This window comes from Puma concolor, chromosome D3 (genome assembly GCF_028749965.1).
Source record: "Puma concolor isolate L17-30 chromosome D3, mPumCon1.1.hap2, whole genome shotgun sequence".
Taxonomy (NCBI): Eukaryota; Metazoa; Chordata; class Mammalia; order Carnivora; family Felidae; genus Puma; species Puma concolor.
This window is the reverse complement of record NC_141678.1, coordinates 58,072,341-58,099,929: the sequence shown is the minus strand read 5'-3', so window position 1 is coordinate 58,099,929 and position 27,589 is coordinate 58,072,341. Positions and strand designations below refer to the sequence as shown.

The 27,589-nt window shown below is 41.7% G+C and overlaps 1 protein-coding gene across 14 annotated transcripts in view; it reads right to left on the bottom strand.

The window, feature by feature from the left end:
• Positions 1–27,589, bottom strand: part of FHOD3 (formin homology 2 domain containing 3) — a 471,894-nt gene that overhangs the window by 90,359 nt on the left and 353,946 nt on the right. For 9 of the 14 annotated variants that reach the window (XM_086682770.1, XM_086682771.1, XM_086682775.1 and 6 more), the window contains 3 exons: positions 25,966–26,073; positions 6,898–7,032; positions 2,686–2,736 (listed from right to left, as the gene is read on the bottom strand). In XM_086682770.1, coding sequence (XP_086538896.1) covers positions 2,686–2,736; positions 6,898–7,032; positions 25,966–26,073 — 294 coding nt within the window. The remainder of the gene's footprint in view (positions 1–2,685; positions 2,737–6,897; positions 7,033–25,965; positions 26,074–27,589) is intronic. The other 5 variants (XM_086682772.1, XM_086682781.1, XM_086682773.1 and 2 more) reach the window with 3 other exon arrangements.

Sequence of the window (27,589 nt, the reverse complement as noted above, 5' to 3'; positions counted from 1 at the left end):
TTACATTAAACCAAAATCTGACTCCTTCCAAGTTCTATTCTGTCCTCAGACCAGTTAAGCAATGCTCAGAATCTTCTCTTACTGCTTCATTGATCACTTTCATGCATAATTTCCCAAATTCTAGCCTAGTCCTGACCTTCCCCTTGCACTCTTTCCCATAACCCCTTCCTGCCATAGGCATTTCCTATGCCATCCCCCTGAGACAAATCCTTGCCCCAACCCCACCCCAACCCCACCCCCAGCCTCAGCCTGGGTCTCATTCCTTACTATTCCCTTAAAAAATTATTTGTGAGGGGCGCCTGGGTGGCTCGGTCGGTTAAGCGTTCGACTTCGGCTCAGGTTATGATCTTGCGGTCCGTGAGTTCGAGCCCCACGTCGGGCTCTGTGCTGACTGCTCAGAGCCTGGAGCCTGTTTCAGATTCTGTGTCTCCCTCTCTCTCTGCCCCTCCCCTGTTCATGCTCTGTCTCTGTCTCAAAAATAAATAAACGTTAAAAAAAATTATTTGTGAATGTCACTGAATCATGATCAGATAAAGCCTTTCTTCTAATGTTAAAGAAGCAGCACCTCACCAGAATCTTACTCTGGATCTGCACCATTGTCCATAAACTAGTTTGCCTCAAATGCTGGAATGAGATAATACAAAATAAATCAAAATGAAATCAAACGTGACTGGATAGCCTTTACACTTCAAAATAGCAAAACCACACTCATCTTGCTACACTGGATGACACAAACCTTAAAAAACCATCTGCTGTGATTCTGGCCATTTTTATCTGAGTCACTGCATTTCGAGAAAGAGACATGGGACCCAACAAACACACCTGGGTCTACCTTGAAGAGTTTCTAGATGGAGCCCTCTTCCTTACTTCTGAAGCTCTTTCCACCTCTGATCTCCAGTTACCCCATCCATTTCTGAATCCCATTATACTTGGAAATCTTATCTATTCCTGGTCTGCCAGGAACCCAACAGCTTTCCAAACAGGGGAAAAGTTTATACCCTCTCTCCCATCTTCACCAGGTAATTCAAGAAGCAAACTAATCAAGAAAAGTGGCTGGTCCAAACTAAAGGGAAATTCTTGGCTGCTTCCACAATCCTCCATGTAAACAGAGATGGGGCCCACATGAGGCCACGGAGAGGCCACTCCTGCACCAGTGAAGAAGCCCCAGGCAGATGGGTGACATAGGGCAAGGACTGAGGTCAAAACAAGAGGTGACAGGAGAGGAGTGGCAAACACCTCTCTCTCTGCACAGGTCTTCCAGGCCTAAGTGATGCTATGCTTTGGTGAAAAAATCAGTGATTGCTATCCAGAAAGAGGTAGACTTCAGTGGTTTGGGACAATTTTGAGGTCAGTCTGGACCTTGAGATCTTCTCAGAAGCTTTAAAGCCTTGCTTGTGGAGACAGAGCATAACAGTCAAACTGTCCAAAGTTAAAAAAAAATGCAGAATCTGGAGGGAAAGCTAAAAACTAAAATAAAATTTGGTTTCTTAAGCCTGGACATGAAGTCGACAGCATTTTCAGTCAAAGTCTATGCCCCCAATGTCAAAAACAGGTATTAATTAGAGAAATAGAAGTTTCTTATTTCTTCCACTCTAAATTTGCTGGCCACCACTAGTTATTATGGTGGCAATAATCTAATAAAACACTGGAATTAAAGCAATGCCATAGTTTTGTTTATAAGGCTGACCTAAGCATCTAATTTTTTAATTGAACACAGACAGACTGCACTTTTCTTGTCCTCAGACTGTCTTGAACTATTTAGCTGAAGGTGTCTAAGAAAACTCAGCAAAGTTCCACTTATTGGCATAGTTCAGATTGGGAGGTTCCCAACTGGCTCTAGTAGGAAAATCAGCCTTTCCATTGCGCCATGTAGTATCGCCATCTGGTGGTAGAGGGAATAACTGCAGGCTACACTGCTACAGGGTAAAAACTTGCCTTTTGCTGGTTTACTTCCAAAAAACGGTTTCTTTTGGTGACCTAAGTTTATCAGACACGGAATATATTCACTTTGTATATTTTAGTGGTATTCAAATCATGTTGCCATGATTTGAAAAAATAAAATAGCTTACAGCTTAAGTATTTTAAGTAAAGCTGTTGGTTCATTTGCTCCTTTATTACATACCTTCTTCCTAAGTGCCTACTATGTGCCAAGCACTGCGGAGGGCACTGGGACAACCAGGAAAACAAGACATTGTTCCTGCCATCCAGGAACTGAGTATAGTTCAGTAGGGAGACAAAGTAAGTGATCAGGCACATCGTGTACGAGTCTCAGGAATGTCTGGCACCTCAGCCAGCGCCTGGCATGGTTTGTGTGTTCAAATATTTGTTAAAGGAATGCGTGACCTGGAAGCACACAGTAGGGACACGTAGCCCAGACTCAGCAGTGGTCGTGCAGGGTATTTAAAATATATACCATATGTCAGTATGCTAAACTAATGTCCTCATTAGGTGAAGTGTATGGAGGAACAGACATACATTTCACACCACAATGGCACTAATTACTAAGTCTGTACTTTCTTGGAAAACGTAGATAACTAGGGCATCCTATTCCACAAAATACCAGTTACCCAAAGTCTTAGGTGACTTGAGTGAGCTATTTTAATTAACAATTCCCTTAGCATGCTTGGTTAAGAGTGCAAAGTCAAGTGCCATTTGGTTACAATGGGAAAGAAAATATATACAAACCTTTCTTCTCTTGCTTGTCTTTGCTCCTCTCTTTTGTCTAAATACTCTCGGCTAACAGAAATATGCAGAAGAAACAAAATAGGGAAGGAAAAGAACAGAATTAGATGCTCATGAAATTGCCAAGAAATTATTAGTGTTTCATGAAAGACTGCTGCCTCAGAAATGGAAAGTGGTTGTGCTGGATTAAAAAAATATATATATATAAAGGCTACCCTTTCAAACTACTAAATACAATGGATTTCCTATCGAATCACAGGGATGAAAACATGGGAAATCCCACAAGTTAAAGAAAGAAGAATTTAGGTATATGGGTGAGAGAGGAGACGAAAAAGTTTTTTAAAAGGTGAAACAATACATAAATAAAATACGGCAACTGCAAGCAAGCAATAGCTTTCAGAGATGATTAACGTCCAATCAAGTCCTGCTAGCTCCACAATTTTCATCTCAAGGATTAAAGCTAGGTGGGTCCAGGTGTCTAGGCCATTTTGTGTTGCACTCTGCAGTTTGGACATTCATGCCACAGTGCAGGATTCTTCCTCTCCATCCCTACGCAGGGATCATGGGAAACTCTTGCTTTGTACATTCTCTTGTCTGCACTCGTGAGATGCCCAACTTTGTCCACTTCCCACGTTTGTTGCTCTGCTCCTGCTGATGAGATTCCAGCTTGAATCTAAGTTTAAGACTTAGGATCAGCAACTTCTCAGTGGACCACTTATTTTTCTGAAAAATTATGACTTCGTGGCTTCCTAAACTGGACGTCACAATGTAGCTTAAGTATTCTACCCGCCCCCCACCCCCCATGCACTGGTAACAGGATATAAAGGGACAGTAGGTCAAAGCAACTAAAGCAGCTTAGGAGACGGAGAAAAAGAAACAAAGACCCAGATTTGTTAGCATTTACGAGCACTCGTCCTCATCACCTTCCACATTAGAAATAATATGTCCCATAACCCAGGAATCTTAAAATCATATTCAACAAAAATAAAAACAGGTAAGGATGCTCTCCAAGGGAAAAAACCAAAAGAAGTACGAATAACTTAAATCAATAAATGGCTGAATTACTATTTCCTTTTTCGAAATTCGTTTCATTCACATCCTCAGACTTTCAGGCTGGAACTATAGTCATCATAATTAATAGTTGTATGTGGTCTGTCCTGACGATTGACCAGCACTCCTTCTTGGACAGGGTTCTTTTTTCCAGGATCTGTGTCTTACATGGGAAGTGACACCCACTTGGGACGAAAAGCAAATAGTGGATAGTTACAAGCACGGTCTGTACCTAGACACACAAGCATATGAATGTACAGCTTAGTATTTGTTACAATGCGCTCTTGTCCTATTCTTCTGGGGCTTCAATGATATGAATGCAAGGCATTTTGTTACTGTTCCATAGGTCCCTGATACGCTACGTTTTTTCCCCAATGTTATGCTTCATTTTTTAAACTGGATAATTTCTGTTGTTCTGCCTTCAAGTTTACTGACTTTTCTCTCATCTCCATTCTGCCATTGATTCCATCCAGTGAATTTTTAATTTTGATTACTGCATTTTTCAGTGCTATACGTATTTCCACTTGGTTCTTCTTTACAGCTTCTATTTCTTTACAGAGACTTATTTTTTCACTTGTTTCAAAAGTATTTGCCCTTACTTCTTAGGACATGTTTATAGTAGCTCCTTTACAGTCTTTGTCTGATAATAACATCTATGTCCTTTTGCAGTTAGCACATTTTGATTTTCTTTCCCCTTTAAGAGCCTCATAGTTTATTGTGTGACACGTTACACTGGATTACATCCAGAACATTTTAAATATCTTGAAATGAGACTCTGGGTCTTCCTTGAATTCTATGAAGAATCTTATTTTCTTTAAGCAGGCAATCAACTGGGTTAGGTCCAGCCTGCCAGTTCTGACACTGGCTCCAATATTAGCTCAGCTTTCAAATATTTTTAATGCTATTCAAATTGAGCCCTTGTGTGCACCACCCAGTAGCCAGTCCTGGACCTTGAGTGGTGGTCCACTCTGTATTTAGTTCTCAAAGTCTGTGGTATGCTCTGGAAGTTCTGAGCCACATGTGCACAATTGGGAGATGAACCCAGAATGCTCTCTTAATTTCTCTACCCCTTTGTGACTTTCCTATAATTTCTAGGCTTCCTTGGGTCTCCACTCTTGGCCCTGTAGCCAGAAAGCTTGGGCTTTATTTTCCATGCTCTGGTGCATACTTTGAGTAACTCTGTCTGCACCCAGGGCAGCACAGTAGGATGCAGAGAGAACAAGGGCGATTTGCCTAGTGCTCTTGGAACCACAGCTCCTTTGGTCAGAGGAGGGGTGCCCTCCCTCAGAGTTTCAGGCACCTGCCTGGACACTGCTGCCATCATTGTGCTTCGGTAATAATACAGCTTGGAGACTGGGGTAGGGAAGAAGGGAAAAAAATATGAAAATACAGTACATTTCTCCAGTGTCTGACTCTTAGGAACTCCGTTTTCTGCTCCTGAGTTCAGAAAGAGAGGCCTTCTCTTAGAACTCTTTCAGTTCACACTTGGTACGCACTTCTGGGTTTGGGGGTACCTCTGAGGACACGCCAGGTGATGAAGAGGAAAGAAAAGGGTAAACTCTCGCTGGTCTGGAACTCTGAATGCTAGCCTCTGTCCCCAGTTCACTGGCTCCCTTTTACAATTCAGAGTCTTCAGAGCTCTGTGTGTCTGTCCACGGCTTCGGGTGGCACTCAGTGGCACAGAAGAGATGGGAGGGAGTGTGCCGACTCCATCTTCCCCCGAACTGACACCCTGTTTTAGTAGGTTTTCAGCCCAAATCCTTGTACGTGCAAACTATCCTCTGAATCTGTGTGTTTCAGTCAGATTCGCCGCTGCTATTTGGTGGCAAACTATGCAAACTCTCAGAAAGCCCTGATCAGGAAGGATTTCACCTGTTCCAGTGGTTTTACAAATTGGTCTTTCCAGAAGTGACGACTCGCAGAGTTACCTCATGAGAAATGATGCATACAGGTCGGGCATTTCCACATATAATTTGGTAAAAGTCCGACAGTTCAGGGTCTGCTATGCAATCACAGTGGAGGAATGATGTTAAGTTGACTTCGTGCCAGCCACTAACCCAGCCTTACAAAAGCCAAGGTTAGCGTTTCACTCACAGACTTGGGATATTTGTTGCCATGTAATAGTGAATTATAGTGAAGGCAACTTTACAACTCAGCTTCTATTTTGACCATTTCATACTTACCTGGGTCCTGGAAAAATGTAACAGAACCTATAAATCCTTATTGACACTGCTTTATATTCTTTGTGGGTTTAAATGGGAGTCACTGAAAGGGGATACTGTTTGCCAAAGAAACTAAACTGATGAAACAGGAAGTGAAGATGGGGTGAGAAATGAAAGCAAGAAAGAACACAGAAGGTCTAGGAACAATGACTGTGCCGGTGACAAAGGCAGCGATGAAGAGGGGGAGAGGATGTGAGAAAAGAGCAGAAGGAACGAAATGTGTAAGGATGGTCTCAGCAAGTGTTTTGCATAGAGCACTGCACAGCACGAAGCTGGCAGGGAGGAGGAGAAGTGGAAGGAGGTTGACCAGGAGGTTGGTGAGAACAGGTGCACAGGCTGGAGGAGAAACGGAGTGACATTGAACTCAGCTGGGGCAGACAGGCTGAGACTGGAACACAGCCTGGGAGCTGGATGGAGACCAAAGAGATCAGTGGGATAATGGGCTGGGAGTAATCGGCAGAATGGCTTTCTCCTCCATAGGAAGAGAGATTATTGTTTAAAAAAATACATTGAAGATTGCAACAGGGAGCAAGGAGCAAAGCAGAAAGTGGGAAATGCATTTTCTTTTGGCATCCAATGGAATATGAATAAAACATGAGTAGCTTTAGGGGGAAATGACAAATTAAGTTAAGACAATTAGGCTCTCTGTCTTCAGGAAGGCCTGGATAAGACCGTTTTAGATAATGGAGGCCCCCAAAATACACAAGCTCCTAATTGTATTTGGCTGGCTTTCTGTGCTTCCTGCCATATGGTTAGAGGGAAACGGCCATAACAAGCCAGAGCTAGTCCGTTTCAGGAATGTCTTACAGTTCCTTAAAAACAGAGACAGAATCTAAAGCAAACATATTACTATCGAACCCTTCACACCAGTATTCATCATACAGAGCACGAAGGCATGCGCTTCGATTTTCCATTATTTAGAGCGTCTTGAAATTCCTCTTACTTGAATTTGTTCCTTTCTTCCCGTTCTATTCTCTGCAACCTTTCTTCTCTCTCCTGCCGCCGCCTCTCTCTCTCTGCTGCCAATGACTCTTGATGCTGCCTAAAGGATGATGTGAGAAGACCACTCAGTGAAGACCTAAAGATACAGAGTTAATGTTTTAGTGGCTTGGCCTGTGATTCAAAGTACCCAAGTAGGAACCAGCCAGACTTCGGTTTCGAGTGAGGGTCCAGTCCGCTGGTACCTAGGTATTGCTGGGGGGGAATTACTGAGCGTCTCAGATCTTCATCTGTAAACGGAGGTAAGTAGCCTGCTTTGTGCGTCAGGAGGAGAAGAAGGTACTAATGTGCATACAATGCTAAGCACCATGCCTGGCACATAAGCAGTCATCAATAATAGGTGCTGTTATTACCAAAAAGAATTTTCATAAATACAGATTCATCCTCTCTCCCACTCCCTTTCTCTCTCTAGAGAGACACACACAGTTTTTTGTAGAGGTTAATTCTTTTTTTTTTTTTTTAATTAAATCCAAGTTAGTTAACATACAGTGTAATCATGACTTCAGGAGTAGAATTTAGCGATTCATCACTTACATACAACACCCAGTGCTCATCCCAAGTGCCTTCCTTAATTCCCATCACCCATTTAACACATCCCCCGATCCACCTCCCCTCCAGCAACCCCCAGTTTGTTCTCTGTATTTAAGAGTCTCTTATGGTTTGCCTCCCTCTCTGTTTTTATCTTATTTTTGCTCTCCTTCCCCTATGTTCATGTTTTCTTAAATTTCACATGAGTGAAATCATATGATATTTGTCTTTCTCTGACTTATTTCGCTTAGCATAAGATACTCTAGTTCCACCCACGTTATTGCAAATGACAAGATTTCATTCTTTTTGATCACCAAAAATATTCCATTATATATATGTGTGTATATAGACATATATATACACACACACACAATATACACACCTATACACACACATTATGTATATTATATTATACACACACATCACATCTTTATCCATTCATCAGTCAATGGACATTTGGACTCTTTCCATAATTCCATAATTTCCATAAGCTATTGTCAATAGTGCTGCTATAAACACTGGGGTGCATGTGCTCCTTCGAATCAGCATTTTGGTATCCTTTGGTTAAATACCTAGTAGTGCAATAGCTGGGTTGTAGGGAAGTTCTATTTTTAATTTTTTGAGGGACACTCCATACTGTTTTCCAGATTGGCTGCACCAGTTTGGAGATACACATGCATTTTAAACTTGATCTATGGAAAGACGTTATAGAATCAACATTCAATCTAGAACTGTTTTCTATTTTACATAGGCTAAAAATATTTTACCATATACCACCTTTTTGATATACCTCCTCAAAATAACTGTGTCATCTTAAAACAGGTGTTAAGATAACAGGTGAAGAAAAAAAGACAATACTGGTCTGAAATCTGACTGAAAATAAAGAAATCTTATTCTACGTCAAGAAGCATCCAAGAACATACAGCATGTTCAAAGGACTTGACTGCTGGTGATACCACTCAATATGGACTGTTCACTGAAGATGGCATTATGGGGACAACTGGCTGCGAGAGGCCTCAGTGAGGGATCAGGGTGGTGGGAATCACAGGAAATGTTAAGTCATGAGAATGGGTGGGAAAAGAAAAAATTATGTAAACTCATGAAAAATACAAAAGGGAGTTCACTGGGAAGAGGGGTCTGTTGGACCTTTGGATAAATCTGTATGGACAATGAGGCCTTCATTTGTTGAAAAAATTCTAAAACTAAGATATAAATATTGCTGAAATATAGGTGGGATGAAATCCTACTTGAATCCAGTGAAAATATGCCTGCCTGGTGGGGAACACAAGGTTCCTTAGTGCGGGAGAAAGATGGGACTCTGGTATCACTCACATTCGGCCATAAGTCCCACAGTTATCCTCCTTAGCAACATGGAGCTGCCTCTGGCTGTCAGTCAGAAGCAGAGGGAAGAAGCCACCATTCCTGCCGGCTACAGGAAGGGAGTAACCAAATCCCATATTCCAGGCTCTCTCGGGAGCTACTTCATCAGCCCTGGACACTTGGGCATGGATAGAATGTGAGTTCTCCTTCATATAAATGAAATCTAGACTATCTTTCTTAAGCTGTTATTTATTTTTTTCTGTCATATGAGGCTAAATCTAATCCATAGAGTGTTCAGGTTTACTGTACCTCTCACGCAGTGACTGACAAATTGTTACGGACATAACAGATTGTTTCAACCTGATTAATAAGTTTAACAAAGGAGCATATATACCTACTATCCCAAAGTGGAGAAAACACATTCTTCTCAAATACAGAGACCACCAATCCTGCCACAAAGCTCATAAATAAATGCCAAAAATTGGTTTCATATGGGCTACCCTCTCAACAATGTAAATGAGCTGGAATAAGATAAACTTTAAAAATTGATATAATTGGAAAACTGTGAACACTTCTAAACAGTTCAAGCCAAAGAAGAAAAATACAGAAAATTAGAAATGATCCAAAGGGTACTATAATGAATACAATATATATCAAGATTTATAGAATACTTCTACAGTAGTATTTAGAAGGAAATTTATCACCTGAAGTGTTTGTATTAGAAAAGAAGTAAAAAATAATGAGTGGTCAACTCCACAGTTTGAAAAGCAACAACAGAATAAATTCAAATAAGGCAAAATAAATTAAATAAAGATAAGAACAAACATGAATGAAATAGAAAAATATAGAGAAAATTTAAAAAACCAAAGCTGGCTTATAATTTTTAAAAATAATAATACATTCTGTCAAAACTATTTAAGAAAAAAGCTACTAATAAGCAATTTTCAAGAATGGCACAGATACAAATACGAACATAACAAGAGACAAAAATAATTATGAGAAAATGAGAAATTTCTATGACAATACATTTGGAAACTTTGAAGAAATGGATGTTTTTCTAAAAATGATTGAAATCACTGAGGAAGAAATAGAAATTTTAGAGCTCTATTAACCTTTAAGAAATTGAATCAATTAATTACAGATATATCCATACACACCAAAACAAAAACAAAAACCCCACGAGGCTCATATTTTTAAAGGTGATTTCTACCAAATAATCAAAGAAGAATTCATCTTAATCATATACAAAGTTTCAGAGAATATAAAAGTTCCCCAGCTCATTTTATGTGATTAGTAGTAGTCTGACACAAAAACTAAACAAGAACAGTATGAGGATAGAAAGTTATATACTGATTGCAAATATGAACACCACTGCAAAATCTGAAATAAAATCATGCTGTTTGTACAATGAATCCAAGGATGTTTAAGATGAATACATCAATGAATGTAATTTACCACATTAATAGGTTATAGGAGAAAAACCATGACTACCTCCATAGATGCAGAAAAAGCTTTAAATACAATACTCATTCATTGTTAAAAAAACAAAAAAACAAAAAAAAAAAACAAACTTTAGCAAGCATAGAACTGGAGAGAGTGTTCTTAACCTGACAATGGGTATTTAACCAACATATTTTTTTAAACTATGGTAAACATTACTCAATGCTGGAACATTAAGTGCATCTTAATGTTAGAATTGATCAATCAGCGGGGAACTGATGGACTATTTAACAATTGGTACTGAGAGGATTATTAACCACATACAACAAAATACAGTGAGGCCTTCCACATACCAAACACAAAGAAAAATTCTGGGATTGGAAAAAGTAAAAAGTAAAAACTTTGCAATATTTATCTCGGGAAAGAATTTTTATACCAGAAACAAAAAAAGTGCCATCAAAAAGGAAAAACTTGATACATTTACATATATTAAAATTTAAAATCTGTATGCACTTAAGAGAGTACAGAAGTTAAGAATAAAGAGAAGCCACCACTTAGGAGCTACTTATAACACATATAAACCACAAGGATTAGTATACATATAACAAAAAGAACCACTCCACATTAGAAAAAAAGAAACCACTCAGTGGAAAAATGAGCAAAAGATAATGGGCATTTTGCTGAAGAAGAGAATTAAATGGCCAACAGATATATAAGTGATGCCCATCTTCACTAGAAATCAGGGAAAAAGAATACAAGTTAAACCCATAGTGAAATATTATTTCAAACGTCTCAGATTGCAGATTGACCAAAACTAATGCCTGATAACCCAAAGCATCGGCACAGAACCAGACAACAAGAACTCTCTTCCATACCTTCTGGGGGTCTAAGTTGATATAATCATTTTGGAGAAGCACTCAATACAACTGAAGATGTGCATATCCTACAATCCAGCAATTCTACTTCTAGGTTTATACTAGAGACTAACTTTTGCATGTTAAAGATGGCAGATACGTACGAGAATACCATGTGCTACGCTGTTTTGCACTGTTAATGGTTAATAACTAGAAACTATATAGGAAAACAAAAATATGGTATATTTTTACAAAGAAATACTTTATGCATGTGAAAAAATAGAGTGAAATGGACTAACATGGATGATTCTCAAAAGCACAATATATTGACAGCGAAAAGCAGTCTGAAGAATATGAACGATATACTTTCATTTCTATGAAGTTTAAATACATGCCAAGTGAAACCATACACTATTTAGGGGTATGTTTATATTTAGCAAGAATATAATAACATATATGGAAATGACAAAGCCAATTTCAGGTGGTCATCACTGGGGAAGAAAATAAATCAAAGGGACAAGGGCTTCAATTTTATATACAATAGCTCCATAATTTTCTGTCATTACCTAAAATTTTCTGTAAGCCTGGAATATATTTTTGAAGCTATTCTATTGCTCTTTAAGAATCAAAAATACTTCTTGGGGCGCCTGGGTGGCTCAGTCGGTTAAGCATTCAACTTTGATTCAGGTCACAGTCTCACGGTTTGTGAGTTCAAGCCCTGCGTTGTGCTCTGCACGGACAGCTCAGAGCCTAAAGCTTGCTTTGGATTCTGTCTCTCCTGCTCTCTCTGCCCCTCCCATGGTCATGCTGTGTCTCTCAATAATAAACATTAAACAAAATTTATTTAAAAAGAATCAAAAGTACTTCTCTTTTAACATCAAGTATCTTTGAAGCCCCGAGCTAGGTGAACCTCAAAAGTTAAGTCCAGCTCCAGAATTTGAAAACAAAACATAAGGTATTCTACACAGGAGAGTTATTATTTTAGGACTATGTGGGGAATTTGAATCCAGCCCAGCTTCCCAGCCTGCCCTGTGCGGTCGTCTCCTCAAGTGCTAGCATCTTTACCTTCTGAGTTCTCTTTCCAGAACAAAAGACAGGAGCTTGCTTGGTGGTCTGTGCTCATGCTTTGGTGAAGAGCAGAATAAGGACCTTGCCATTCCCCCTTATCCTTCTGACTTTAGTTTCTTCTAAATGTTTGCTCTGATCTCAGGAAAGACTTAACACGTAACTTAATAATGGGCCATTAGTGGCTGTGCTAATGAAGTCAAAGTGAAGCCTCTCTAAACCACACATTAACATCATTTCCTTACGGAAATTGTGAATATTGGAGCCTGAATAAAATTAAAGTAGTATTAGAACTCGAGAACATTAAGTAGTGTGTCCAGTTTAGTCAGGTCGGTATGTCATTCCCTCCTGCAGATTTTGACCCTGCCCACTTGGACCACCTCGTAAGAACAGATCTCATATTGACTTGCTGGCCAGAACGCAACAGCAAACGCACTGATGAGCAGCCTTAACAACACGGGAAGTCTCCTTCCTTGGTTCTTCAGTTCTGAAAGAACTGAAATGCGAGCTAACTCAAAGCAAAGCAGAGTGGTTCCTCTATTCTGGACATGAAGCAAAATGCCTTGAGCAATTCAAGATCCATTCTCTTGAGCACACTAACACAGATCCCTGTAGCAGGAAGGGAGAATTTAAAGACCTCCCATGGGCTTTTCTGTCCTAAATGAATAGAAGTCACTTTGATCATACTGGAAACAAAAGGCTATAAACATCATATTAATAAATTTCCCTAGGTTTTCTGGAGAAGCCCAACATGTGAGAATATAAACTGTGAGAATATAACATGTGAGAATGTAAACTGTGGTCCTGTTTCTGGAAATGGGCTCAACCCATAATATCAATGCCAGAATGCACTCAAACCATACAAAAGGGAATCCCAAATCAACCTTAAAAAAAAAAAAAAAACACCAAAATTCAAGTTAGTATGGTAAATTCTCCTTATAAGGGCATCATTAACAGATTTTTATCTTTCGTATTAAGTTTTTCGGGAACAATCCTTACAGCGATTGGAAGTTGCTGTCATGTTTAATCTTGGCTGGTCTGAGGACCAGCTATGGCAAAAAAACGAATGAGCACAACAAGGTTTAGAGAAAACCAGAGCATGGCCAATCGCTGAACCCCGGTGAGCCTAGTTTACTTGTTTGTAATTAGTGATAATAATACTTGAAACTTATGAAGCACCATCAGGTTAACATGAGAGTTTATGTATGAGCTTGCTTAGAACAGCATCTGGGCTGGAGCACCTGGGTGGTTCAGTCAGCTAGGTGTCTGACTCTGGATTTCTGCTCAGGTCATGACCTCACAGTTTGCAAGATCGAGGCCCTCATCAAGCTCTGTGCTGACCGCACAGCTTGCTTGAGATTCTCTCTCTCCCCCCTCTGCCCCTCCCCAGCTCATGCGCACTCTCTCCCTCTCTCAAAATAAATAAATATACTAAAAAAAAAAAGAACGGCACCTGGGCCATCCTGGGTATATGACACATCTCATTTTATGCTGGGAGCCTAAAATCTCTGGATGCAAGGGAAGGCTAAGCTGCAGGATCAGGGCCAGATCTGGAATGTGACACTGGCAGCGCCCAGCCTGAGAGGCGAGAATGGGCCGGGGGATTGACGTGAACGTTCCCACCATGGCTACCAGCTGGGTGAGTCACCAGGGCTGCGCGCCACCCCGGAACACATCTGGAAAGCTGAAGTCGTCTACGATACAGCCGAGGCAGCTGCAGCCGAGTGAAGCCACGTAAGAATGCAGGTGGAGAGGAGCCAGAGAGAGATTTTGCAATGGAGCGGATGATCTACTCTGAGTGAGAGGAATTGCAATATTTAATCCTGACCATACCAGGCTCCAGGGGCTTCCCCAGAAACCCATCTGGTTAAAGCCTCCCTCACCGAGATGTCTGAAACAAGAATTCCATTTCACTGAAATGTGTTTGGTAATCACAGTTACCACTTACGGAGACAATACCGTGTGGTACTATTTTACATGAAATGATTCTTTAAAAAATTTTTTAATGCTTATTTATTTTTGAGAGAGACAGAGACAGAATGAGAATGGGTTAGGGGCAGAGAGAGGGAGACACAGAACCCGAAGCAGGCTCCAGGCTCCGAGTTGTCAGCACAGAGCCCGACGCGAGGCTTGAACTCACAAGCTGTGAGATCATGACCTGAACCAAAGTCGGATGCTTGAGCGACTGAGCCACCCAGGCGCCCCTACATGAAATGATTCTTTTAATGCCTACAACCTCTTGTACTCAGTTCTACTATTCCCCTCTTTATAGAAGAAGAAACTGAGGCCAGAAGAGTTACATTGAGGACACAGTAGAGGTGGGCATTTCAACAAGCCTGTTGGCCAGAGTCCCAGTGTTAACCAATGTCTTACAGAAAATAAAAGAGAAAGGAATACACTTCATCTCATTTGATGAGGACAGCATTACTCTGGTGTAAGACCATTCTGGAAGACAGCTTGGCAATTTCTTAAAAAGGTAAACATGCACCTACCATAGGACTAAGCAATTTCATTTCTAGGTATTTATCCAAGAGAAAAGAAAGCACATTTCCATACTAAGACTTGTACGCAAATGTTCATAGCCAAAAATTGGAAACAACTCAAATGTCCATCAACAGATAAACAAACTGTGGTATATTTGTATGGTGGAGTACTAGTCAGCAATAAAAAGGAATGAAGTATTGAAACATACAACAAAATGAATGGATTTCAAAACAATTATGTTATTTGAAAGAAGTCAACCCCTCCCCAAGAGTACATATAGTATGATTACATTTATATAAAACTCTAAAAAGTATAAACTAATCTATGATGACAGAAAGCAGACCAGTGGTTGCCTAGGATGAGGAAGGGCAGCCATGCACAAAAGGGCATGAGAAAATGTTTGGGGTGATGGATATTTGCATTATCTTGTGATAATGGCTTCATTTGCATATACATATGTCAAAACTTCTGCTCAACTTTTTTATGTCAATTATACTGGAAAAGCTGTGTAAACACACATGCTCCCTTGGTAAGTTTGAGTTAAGTAAAAGTCTTATTTGTGAAAGAAGCAAATCTTCAACACTTTTTATTTAAAAAAATGATCTCTGGTGAAATAGTAACAAAAGTCACACTAAGTTCACAAATTATCCGATATTTGAAATTATCACTTAATTCACAAGCAGTTTATTTCACATAAGATACAGAGGTCAAAGAATGGTACTAAAAGGGCAATTCATTGGTGCAAAACCATGAGGTTCTCCTTACAACCTAGCTGTGAAAATCGGGGGTCACTCGATCTAAAGATCACAGGAGAAGAGGTAACTCTGGGTTGTGCCAAGCAGTATTTGCTTCCCCTGGAATGAGGAAATGTCAGAATCTTCTTTCACCCTTCAGGGCTACATCCCAGCTCTCAAGGATGAAATGAGCAAGCCCCAGAGGCAGCCCTAAGAACCAGGCAACTTTTCTCCATCATCGTGGCTACAATCACGGAGACATCTGCCGTCAAAGAGGGGGACATGGGTTTAAGGCTTCCTTCTGCTCTCTCTCCTCCCAACGGTCACACACTGCTTCAGTGCAGCTCTGAAGTTCCCAGCCATAGGAGGCAAGAGCACGGCTCACATTGTGTGCTGTGGACACTGGCCCCACATGCAGTCTCACATGACTGCACTCACTCACGTGCAGGGCACGTGCCATTCCCCTAGGCATAGCTGGCATCATGCTTCGACCTGTCCCCTGACCTCTTCTGCAGGCCTTGACCCCAGGCTCACAAGCAGTTCTTGCCAGTTTGTTCTTACTTTCCACCCTCCTAAGACCAAGCGAGTCCTCCAGCAAGGAGGTCAATCCTCCTGTCACAGTTCCCGGGCCACCACAACATGGCTTCATGATTAAACTATTCTTCGGGCAGCTTCCAAATCACAGACTACCACCAGCACCTCCTGAGTCATGGCTTCCTGGCCTTGCAGGCCGGGACCAAGGTTCATCCTTCCCAGCTTCTCTCTTCCTCTCCTGTCCAGGCCAACCCACACCTCCTGTGCATGCCCACCCCTTCTCTAAACACCAAATCTCTTCCAAACATAGTCTTCCAGCTCGGGATCATGTTTTAAAGAAAAATATGGACTCACTCAATTTTTTTTTTTTAATCTCCCTCATCTAAGTGGGCTTGCTCATCTCATCACGAGAGCTGGCAAACCTAGGGATAAGTTGCAATATGTCTTACATTGGTGACTCAGTTTCCCAGACCTCTTATTAGAGGTGTCCCTCATGAGGATAGAACACCTATGCTAGGCTCTCGACTTTGATGGCCTCTCTACTTCTATGAAATTTCATTTTCTTCACAAAATTTACTACAGCGGAAACTCTCCATTTGCTGATGATTTGCTTATCTTCTGTTTCTGCCAGTACAGTGTAAGCCAGGTGAAGCCAGGGGCGGGTCTAATTAAATCAACGTCAGATTCTCATGGCAGCATAGGTGGCACAAGGTGAGCACCCAATAAATATTTACCGAATGAAATATAGGAGTCATTATATGTGTGTATGAGTGTGTACAGCCCCAGAGGCTAGGTTTCCAGCTGTCGCTGGATATTTTGGTTTTACACTGGCACAGCAGAAGAACAGAATGTGAAAGGGTGGGGATTCCATCTAAATATCTAGCTGTCTACACACACACACACACACACACACGCTCACGCACTCTCTCTCTCTCTCTCAAATCAACCCAGGAAGAAACTCAGCCTCTCCCACCATAATAGTAAGACTTACTCATTCCTGGCTGGGCTGTGTGGAAACGAGTGGGAGAAATGGGAGAAGGGACCCAGGAGTACATTTTCTGAATGAGGAATCTCTCCCTTGTTCCTACCCTTTTTCACTCCGTAATCTTTGAACAACGCTAGTGTGAAACCAGAAACCCAGCCATCAGGGGCTAACCCACTAGGACAGGGCGCACACAAGGGTGTTGGCCCAGGGGTTCCACTTGCAGCACGGAATACCTGTGAGTGTCTACAGCTCTGTGGGTGGAGGTGTTCCATCTGCATTGTTTGATGAGTGACCTTTGCACTTCCTTGTTCTAGGGCTCACCTAACTCTGTGACACGCACTATTCTCACTTCCCAGTGGAATTACAATAGATACGCTTAAGGTTGCTATGTTTACCTTTTATATAAACAAGGATGAGAGAATTATGTAATTAAAAAAAAATGTATTCCAATCCCACTTTCCAAAGGAAGAAAACAGGATTCTGGGAGATTCAAACTGGTCATGCATGTGCTCGCCTGCTTATGTGACAAAGAGGTTTGGGGCAGGGCGGTGAACAGGAGGCTGGAGAATCTCATGCGGGAGACACAGAAGTGGCTGCTGCCCAACAGCAGCGACAAAGCAGTAAAGATGCCCCCTACAGGAGAAGGAACAGGAGAACAGCATAGAGTGTCTCCTTGCAGAAAGAAAAAACTCACTTTTACAAGTCATGTGAACACAGATCCTACAGGGCACAGTCCTGCTTGTCTTAAAGATTTCCCCCCATATCTTTGAATAAAATATCCAATCCAGGAAAGTTAACCATCTTGATCCCATGACTTTGGGGGACCCAAACCTACTACCACGGACCACTGTAGATTGATGAACCCCATTTTAGGAACAAAAGGACAAACACATCAAAGGGCTGAGAGCTGAAATAGAGGTAGCATATGAACCCACAAAGATGTTACAATTCATCCTGTCTGAGGAAGTCAGAGGAGTTTTATAGGACAGATGTCATCTATGTGGCTCTTAGAGGACGAGAAGGAGTCAAGTGGATGAATAAAGGAGAGGTTGGCCAAAGAACAGAGCAAATCGGAAGGAAGAGTCCCCAGGAGAGTCTGGTATGTTTATAGTGGCATCTCCATGGGGTTAAAGTACAGTGAGGCTGGGGGATGTGATGGTTGATGAAGCTGGAAGGTGCCTGCAGGACCCAAATGTGAGAGATCTTCTTGGTGATGTTAGTCAAGTTGGGCTTCACTGGTTGGCAGAGGAGTCATTCAAGGTTTCTAAGTGGGAAATGTCATCCGCTCAGATCTACATTTCAGAAAGACCTATATCACTCAATAGATAGTCCAGGCATGACATAGATCTTGAACTAAATCTATGGTAGGAATGGTAAGGAGTCAGCTCCAAAACACACGTGGGAGAAAGAGTCCCTTGAGTCTGTTGAGGACTCAGAGTCCTCCCGCAGGACAGAGGGCTGATGTAGAACCCAGGTCCCCACACACCCAGAGTCACAGCAGATAGACGCCATCGGGGAGCCAGACCTACCGTATACTCACTCTGTCAACGGACCAGCGCGTCTCCCCTCCTGCACTTTGGATGCAATCACAATCGATTAATCAGAACCACTTTGTGCCTTACAGGAACTCATTGTGTGTAACAAGACTGGTATCAGGAACTAGCAGCAGGCAAGTGGGAAGGAGCAGGCAAGGTAAAAGGAAAACACAGCTGCTGTGAATGGTAGCGACTCAGTCCACATTGGTACCTTTATTTCCTGTCACTGGTTGTAGACTGGGTGCCACTAATTTTGATCACATAAAAAGAACATGCCTTTGATCTTATTTTATATGCTCTTCAGAATTTCCTCAGTGATGTCTGAGGTGTCTTTTTTAACTGACTTCGACCAATTTAAATTGAAAATTAAAAAAGAAAATTAACTAGAGCTCCATTGCACGATGGTGCTCTTGACTCCACAACACAATTTTGTAAGAAGTACGGTGTAGATCAAGTGATGGAACACAGCCAGCAAGTATTTGAGACCCAGAAAAACATATGAATCACCTATTTGGAAAAATCAATGGTTTTAAATCCAAACAAGTAAAACCTCGAGGCACATGTAGATATGAGCGAAGGCAAGAGATGATAAAAGCCAAAGCTGACTAGGACAAGAGGACAAGCCAAAGCTGACTAGGACAAGCACAAAGATCCATGCACAACAGACAACCCACACAGAGGAGGAGATTAGGATGAGGAAGACACAGGTACCAGCAAGTTATACTCAGGGCGATAGTCAAAAGGCCTGCCAGGCAGGTAATATATACAAAACCTGAAGTAACTGAAAACAGGCAGGAAATGCATGGAAACGGACATCTTCATCCTGAGGGAGGAGTTACTGCCCCAGTGATGGAGACAGGTGTTGAAGGGGGTCATAAGAAGGGAGAGCCCACAAGGGGAAGCTTGACTTGGCAGACAGAAGTCACAGCTCAGCAGAGCAGGCTCCCCTCCTCCCAGTCCTAGCTGCTGGGTCCCAGCTTCCCCAGATATTGCCCATCCTCTATTCTGGCACTGTCCATCACCGTAAACAACTGCACAATAGCAGAAGACAAAAACAACAGGACTGTTTCAAGGTAGCACATGACAAAGTCCTACTTTAAAGACTACTGACCACATGATAAAGACAAGAATTGGGAGGAAGGAGAGCTCCTGACAGCCTCACAGAAGCCAGGGGGTGGGACACACTCCTAAGGGAACAGTTTGAACACAGACACATACGTGAATCGGGATTCCTGTAGGTACATGACAAATCAGTAGGGACATGATTGTTCATTCGATAAATGGTCTGCAAACAAGTGAAAACATTTAAGGTGGATCTCTGCCTACACTATATGCCAAAATAACTTCCAGCTAGATAAAATATTTCAATGTGAAAACTGCAGCTTGAAATTCTGGAAGCATACAGGGGAGAAAAGGTGTCCTCACGAGGAACACAAAACCAGAAGACAAAAAGATAAATTTAACTCATAAAACTTAAATTTGTCTGCCTGGCAAAAGCACCAGAAATGAAATAAAAGACTAATGACTGAGGAAAATAACTGCTACTCTTATCAGAGTTTATAAATAACCTCTACACTTCAGTAAGAAAAAGAACTCAATGACCATGAGCCAAAATTTCACAGAAAAGGAAATATTAAATGCTTGTGGACATAGGAAAACATGCTCAACCATATTAATAAGGGAAGTGCACATTTAAATTTTAATACCAGAGAACTCTTCACCACCAGGTGGCCAATGGTTGAGACTGTGAATGGTCCTTCTGCATGGGGGTGGGCAACGAGCTCTCTCACTCAGCATGGCTCACAATCAAAACTGGTACAATCCTCATGAAAAGTAATTTGATAAAAGTCAATCAAAATTTAAAATGCGTAAACAATTGACTTACTAGATCTATTTCTAGGAACTTATCCTATGGACAACCACACGTGTGCAAAGTGACACATGGACAAAGAATTATGCTGCAGTATCATTGGTCACAGCAAAACACTGGGGCCCATCAATACAGAATTGGGTATATGAAGTAGCATCCAGAGAAAAAAGTATGACGCAGACATTAAAAACAACGCAACAACTCTAAGTACCGCAGGGGGAGAGAACCCAGATGCAGGTTTTAAGCGAAAAAGCAGAACGCACAATAGTTTTGTGCAGGGTATTACCATGTGTGTAAAGATAGATGAAACATGTCTACACTCACGTGAACATAAATGGCTCTGGACATACACGTAAGAAATCGCTAGGAGTCATCGCTTCTGGGGAGGGAGCTTCACTTTCATTGTACAGCCCTTCACCTTTTAAATGCTCTACTGTGTACATGCAAAGCCCATATAAAAATAAAATGCAAAGCTGCATCCTTTACCCATCCTTACTATCCATTATCACTCCCAACAGAAGTGCCACTGCTCATATGTGGGTTTACTGTCCTCCACGAACTAGGGAGACTCTCTCTGCTGGGGCCATGAAACAGGGCAAACAATTCCCAAGCATTTCTTCTTTTTCAACTTTTTTAAAGATTTTTTTTTAATGTTTATTTATTTTTGAGAGATAGACACAGAACGTGACTGGGGGAAGGGCAGAGAGAGACACACGCAGAATCTAAAGCAGGCTCCAGGCTCTGAGCTGTCAGCACAGAGCTCAAACTCACGAGCCACGAGATCATGACCTGAGATGAAGTTGGACACCCAACCTTAGACTAAGCCACCCAGGCACCCCCCCCCCTTTTTTCACTTTTTATTTAAATTTTTAAAAATTAAAAAAAAAATTAATGTTTATTTTGAGGGAGAGTAGGTGCGCACTCACAAGTGGGGGAGGGGCAGAGAGAAAAGGGAACAGAGGATCTGAAGTGGGCTCTGTGCTGAAAGCAGAGAGTCCGATGTGAGGCTCGAACTCACAAACCATGAGATCACGGCCTGAGCCGAAATTGGACACTCAACCAACTGAGCCACCCAGGCACGCCATCAAACTTTTCTGAAGACTCTTGCTATTAACCTGTAGAACAGGCAGGGTATTGTCATTTACAGCAGTGTCATTTACAACCCGCGGTACTATTGTAAGTGGAAGACAGAACAGAATCAATACTTAAGGCACACACTGATCCTTCGGGTTTCAGCTCAATGAGTGAAGTCCTTCCTGGTCCCTAAAATCTGGATCTGGGGTTCTTCCAGTGTGCTTTTCCACACAGAGCACTCACTGTGTTCACCTGCTAATACCCCCTTTCATGGTACAAGCTGGGCCTCATTATCAGCGCACTCCCCAGACTCAAGGCCAAGACTGATGGCCTCAAAGCACCTTCAGCCCCAGGCACTTGACTTGTGTCTGATCCCCTCACGGTCATTGCTCAGTAATTGCGGTCACCACACCGAACAAGCATCTGGCGCCATTTCTGAAAAGGCCCACAAGATGGAGATGTCACTGCAGGGATGGAAAGAGAGGGGCTCTGCCCTTCCCAGCTTCCCAGACTCATTTGCTGTGGTGTAATTATTGTTTGCTTCTTTGTTTCATTTGAATATTCGACATGAACGGTTCAAATATTCCTATAATTCTTCTTTTAAAAATATTGAGAATGTTTCCACTCAAAAAGCACAGTTTCAAAATTGAAACAATTAGAAAGTCTGCTTTCATTAAACAGTGGCATCTTGTATCCCAGAGGGCCTTTGCAAATAGTTCGGGATTTCTTATTTTCTTTTGTTTTGGCACAGCTCAACTTCCAATTTCATGAAAATTAATGTTACATTGTTTCTGAACGACAGCCCTATAAACAAAGTCATAATAGGAGATGTGGGGATGGATTCATTTTAATACCCTTGACTTGACTTAATTTTGTATATTGTTTCTTTAGTTCTTCCTTTCTAGGTCAATTTATCATTCTAAATTTGATTAACATCCAACATACTAGCATGCTTGGGAAAAATATGGAAAACACTAAACTCACAATGATGGCTAGTTGGATTTCCAAAGTGGGCTGACCTGCTTGAAGGGGTGTTTTAGTTGGCCTGATTTTCCTAGGACTTAAGGGAAGTGAGTCTTATTTCCAAACCAAGGGAAAAGAGTTCTAGATCTTTCCAGTACTGCACGGCACCCTGACATGAATCTAATTTTTCAGGAGTGTGTTAACAGAAAACGTGGGTTCTCGGGACACCTGGGTGGCTCAGTCGGTTAAGCGTCCTACTTTTGGTTTTGGCTCAGGTCATGATCTCATGGTTCCGTAGGTTCGAGCCCCACATTAGGCTCCGTGCTGACAATGTGGAGCCTGCTTGGGATTCTCTCTCTCCCCCTCTCTCAAAATAAATAAATAAACTTTAAAAAAAATAGCATCAAGCTTTAAAAAAAGAAAAATAAAATGTGGGTTCTCACTACAAGAATGCCACTATTGTTCATAATACTTTAATGCCTTTCCTAAGTTTTTCTTTTTGGTTTCAAGAATTATAGGTATATAAAACATCTCAACAATCTTACAAATTACTGAAGTATATACTTCAGTAAAAACAATCACACACCTTAGTAGGGCAGAAAACTGTTGTAAATGTGAAAATAGATGAGTGACATCCAAATAATTCAGTTGTCAAAAATGAAAAAAATTAAACTGTATAAAACCACATATTATAATAAATACAACTTACATTGTACATTTGGGTGATGTATACAAATATAAGTTGGAGTTGGGACCCCTCCTTTTCTTTTTTTTTATATCATAAATATAAGCCAGCGAGGCCAGAGTAAAACGTGGTGGGGTGGCCAGGCTGGAGGGCTTGCTGGTCTCAATAATGAAACTGCATATCTGATATTTCAAATGATTGGTCACATGGTTTAGTGAAGCCATAAATGGTGATAATTGGGAAAAAAACATGCGAATGTAAAGCAAGTAACTCTGAAGCTTTCTTTGCTAGTGGATACAACAGATGGTTCAGGTAGAGAACTTTCTGTAGCAGAGTATGCTGTAAGAGGGAATTGGAAAGGAAAGGCTACCATTGGGGTGCCTGGGTGCCTCAGTCGGTTAAGCATCTGACTTCATCTCAGGTCATGATCTCATGCCTTGTGAGTTTGAGCCCCATGTCCGGCTTTGTGCTGACAGCTCAGAGCCTGGAGGCCGTTTCGGATTCTGTCTGTCTTTCTTTGCCCCTTCCCCGCTTGTGCATGCTCTCTCTCTCAAAAGTAAATAAACATAAAAAAAAAAAGGGCGGGGGGGAGAAAGGCTTCCATTACTGGCTTCTCTGGTGGCCAGATCTCAGCATGCAGGCAGGCTGGAGGGATTTCATGCAAGTAACTTCTTCAAGCCAAGGACCACTGAGTCCACCTATCCCCAGGGACCCTCACTGTGTCCCTGGTGTCATACAGACTCCTGATGACTCGCATGCCCCAGGCTGAACATCTCCACCTGTGATTTGCTTTTTTTTTTTCCCCAGTAAATTCTGTCTCCGTTCCTAGTTTCTAACATCCTCATGCTTGAGCAAGCCTGAACCCTCACTCATTCTGCTTCCCCTGCTCCCACCTTCCTCCAAGTTTGCCCCAACTCACTGCTCCTCTCAAGCCTCATGGCCGCTGCCCTTCTTAGGCATGGTCAGCCCTCTAAGACTCAGAGATAGCAGGCCCTGTCCCTGTAGCCTCGACCCACTGGCTCCACTCATGGATAGATTAGAGCACCCCACCTGCTGCTTCAAAACTCTAACAGCCCCTGATGTCTCAGGATGAAGCATCACCTCCTCCCCAGGGCATTCAAGGCTCTCTGGGATCCAGCCCCATCCTGCCTCTTTTAATGCTCCCGCCCAATGCCCCCCCCCCCCCAGCTTCCCAGGCCCCAGGAGACACTCAGCCAGATCAAGCAGGGAAGGAGACACAGGCAAGAGTCTTTCCAGAGCCTACACCCCTAACCCTCCAGCTCAAACCTGGACCTGGGTTTCCAGGGGATGGGAAGGGGACAGAGACTGGGGTTTTCCCTTTAGGACCCATAAGGGAATCTCCCCTAAAGCCCAAGGCTTTGGAAACCTATAAACTTCCCATCCTGATAACCTGTCAACTTCAGGGACCTCCACACTGTTCCCCAACCAATGAGTGGGTAATTCACCTGATCCTGCAACTAGTGTTTACTGTGGCTCTGCCATAGTCAGTCCCCAGGTACCAAGGGAGACACAACAATGAAGGGGACCTGGTTCTTGTTCCCAAGGAGCTGGCAGCCTAGCAGGAACAAGATGTGAGATGTAACATCAGTAAAACTTTAATATTCCTGACTTGGACCCCAATATCCCATCCCATTAGATAAGGACCCTCTTCAGTGGTGACCTCTCTGGGACCACAGTGATTTCAGCTGATCCCAAATAGAGGTGCCCTAGGGTGAAGGGTACAGTGTCTTCTAGGAAATCAACTTTTTATCTTACGGACAAGATCTTACTAAGCCCAGATACACCCAGCCCAGGGCCATGCTGGGCTGTGAAACCTGAGATTTTGACAATGTGGATCCTATGTATCATCTTAGAAATTAACACCATGTGTGGGGAGGCAAAGTTCATTGGACAGCCCCTCTTCCTGGGGCTGTAAGGTCTTGCCTGCTCTACATCCCAACCAAACCTCTAATCACCAGCCACGTTCAGCAAAACACACTTCAGAATACACAGATGATTAGAGTATAGAATACAGGTCGAGTTTGTTTTAAATTCAGGATTTGAGGCAAATGATCATTTTGAATTGCTCATGTCTAGATTTCTGATCAATCATACGCTGCTGGGTGTTATATCTTGTCATCACATATTGTCACTTCCCACTGGACCCACACGGTGGGGTTCACATAATGCTTTCATGAGTACCTTTTCAGTGGCTCATCAAAACCACCCTCTAAGGTAAGAGTTGTCATAACTGGCATTTTACCCTCAAGGATTAAATAACTTCCCAGTGACTAATTGGAACCCCAGCCAGTCTTCCCTAACTCAGCACTCTTGCCATATAAGGGTAACTGTTTTTAATTGTTCTAAAATTACAGGTCTTACCTTTTCCTTGTAAACACATCCTTGTGCAATCACTCGCTTCCAGAAGTAATAGTTAGTTAATTTCTAGTGGTCTAATACTCTTGCCAAGTTAAATTCCTTCCACGGACCGACCCATGCAATTCTTTTCCCTTCTGGTAGGTCCTGGATTAATTACATTAAGGTACAGACCTTAATAGGCCCACTACCTCCTGACTTATATAGAATTGTTCATTCAAAGATAAAAACTGATGTTTACAGGACCAAATGCAGACCTTACACAAATTCTAGAACAGTTTTTCATAGGTCAATCAAACCCTTCACATTTAAGTAACTGGGAACAAATTTTTTTATACTTCTATGGAAAGAACATAGGGAGATGAGACATTAAAAAATATCACTTCTAATAAAATATTTACTTAGTAAATAGTGTGAAAGAAAATATTCTTGCCTTTGGACTATATTATGTACAGAAAAATACTTTGGATTATGCTTTGTCTTTCTTTTCCTTTAGTCATTCTTCATCAAACTGATTTCTTCCACCGGAGGGTAAAGCCATCGGCTTCCTTCTTATAAAACTCACCTTTCCAGCCTGGCCTCCTGCGGAGGTGAAAGAGATGACGTGGGGGTGGCGGGCACAGCAGATCCAGAAGGTCTTGAGTGATAAGAGGTGTTGCCAAAGCTGTTGTATCTAAACAGTGCAGAAGTTTAAGGTAGGGAGCAGGGTGGAAGGAGAGAGACATGAGTACAAGTCAGTAACTGAATAACACTTAGCAAACTACCTTCATTTTTGCAAGAAAAACAGGCTTGGAAATGCTAACACCATTAGTGATTTTTCTAATTTCAAGAGAGTTACTAACTGCTTCATTTTATTTCTCATGGGAGAGGTTTCCCAAAGGCCAAAACCATTGGGCAGAGAGATTTATGACAAGGGGTTTAAATAAAACCTTCATATTTCCTTGTTTGTCCAATGTACGTTAAAATTCTTTGCTAACATAAAGAATCCCAATTATGTTCATTTGAATCTATGAAGATTCTTCTTGCCTCTCATGGCGGTACAATTAATGTTAAATCCGTCAAAGATCTGTAGAAAATACCAAATGATTAGCTAAACAAACATCTTATTAAAAAGTCTGTTTTAGGTATTTCCAAATCAGTGTCATTCATTAAATGTAATCTTGTCACCTGCCCAGTGACCAAGGAGAAAATGTCCTCAGACCTGCTGGACTGGCCTGCTGGCTAGAGGTACATGTGTTCACACTTTCATCCAATGCTGCTTTTGAACCCAAAACACAGCTACCGGGTCTAAATGAGCCTTTATCATTTCTCAGTCATCTCTGACAAGTTTCCGGATGAGTAAACTAGAGTTTTCTAGAGTTTTCTTTCTGGTTTTCAGAATAGCTGTCCTTTAGCTTATTATCACTCAGTGTATTCCCAGAAAACAAATCATCATGTGAAGCCCTTGTGGCGGGGGGGGGGGGGGGGGGGCAGACACTCATGATTAGTTACAGATGAGACCCAATGATCTGCCTCTCAACCTACTCAGCTGCAAGTCAGGGCTGACTGCTTCTCCTAAACTGGTTGGGGACACTTGGGTGCATGAGACCCTATGGGTCACTATGCGATAAGTGCACAAAGACCTTCCTGCACACAGTGAATCCAGTTCAAACTCCCATCAACAGAAACCAGCACTAACCATTCTGGGAAGCACCTTAACTTCAAATGTGGATATCCTTTGACAGAGTAAGCCTCCTTTTGGAAAGCTAGCATAACCTTATGGTTATTTGTATACTGAAAATGTCATGCATGGCAATACAGGAGCATTATTGAGACCATGGTGAAAAAAACCTGGAAATTACCCAACCAGGTAACAACGCAAGAATGGTTAAAACGTGTGATCCGATATCCGTGGAATATTATGCAATGATTACAAATGATGGCTAATTCTGTAAATGATAGTATAGAAAATGTTTATATACAGGCTGAAATAAAACATCAGAATATAATATTTATAGTTTGATTTCAACTGTACAAAAATATTCACAAAGGTCAAAAGCTATGTGTAGAAAAAAATCAGAAACAGTCTATTTTACAAAGTGGACTAGAGAGAGATATTTTCCATTTTCCCTCATAAATTATATCATTATAATGATAAATAAAACATTCTTATTACTCCAACTCTACCCTGTGCTGCTAAGTCTTGTCTG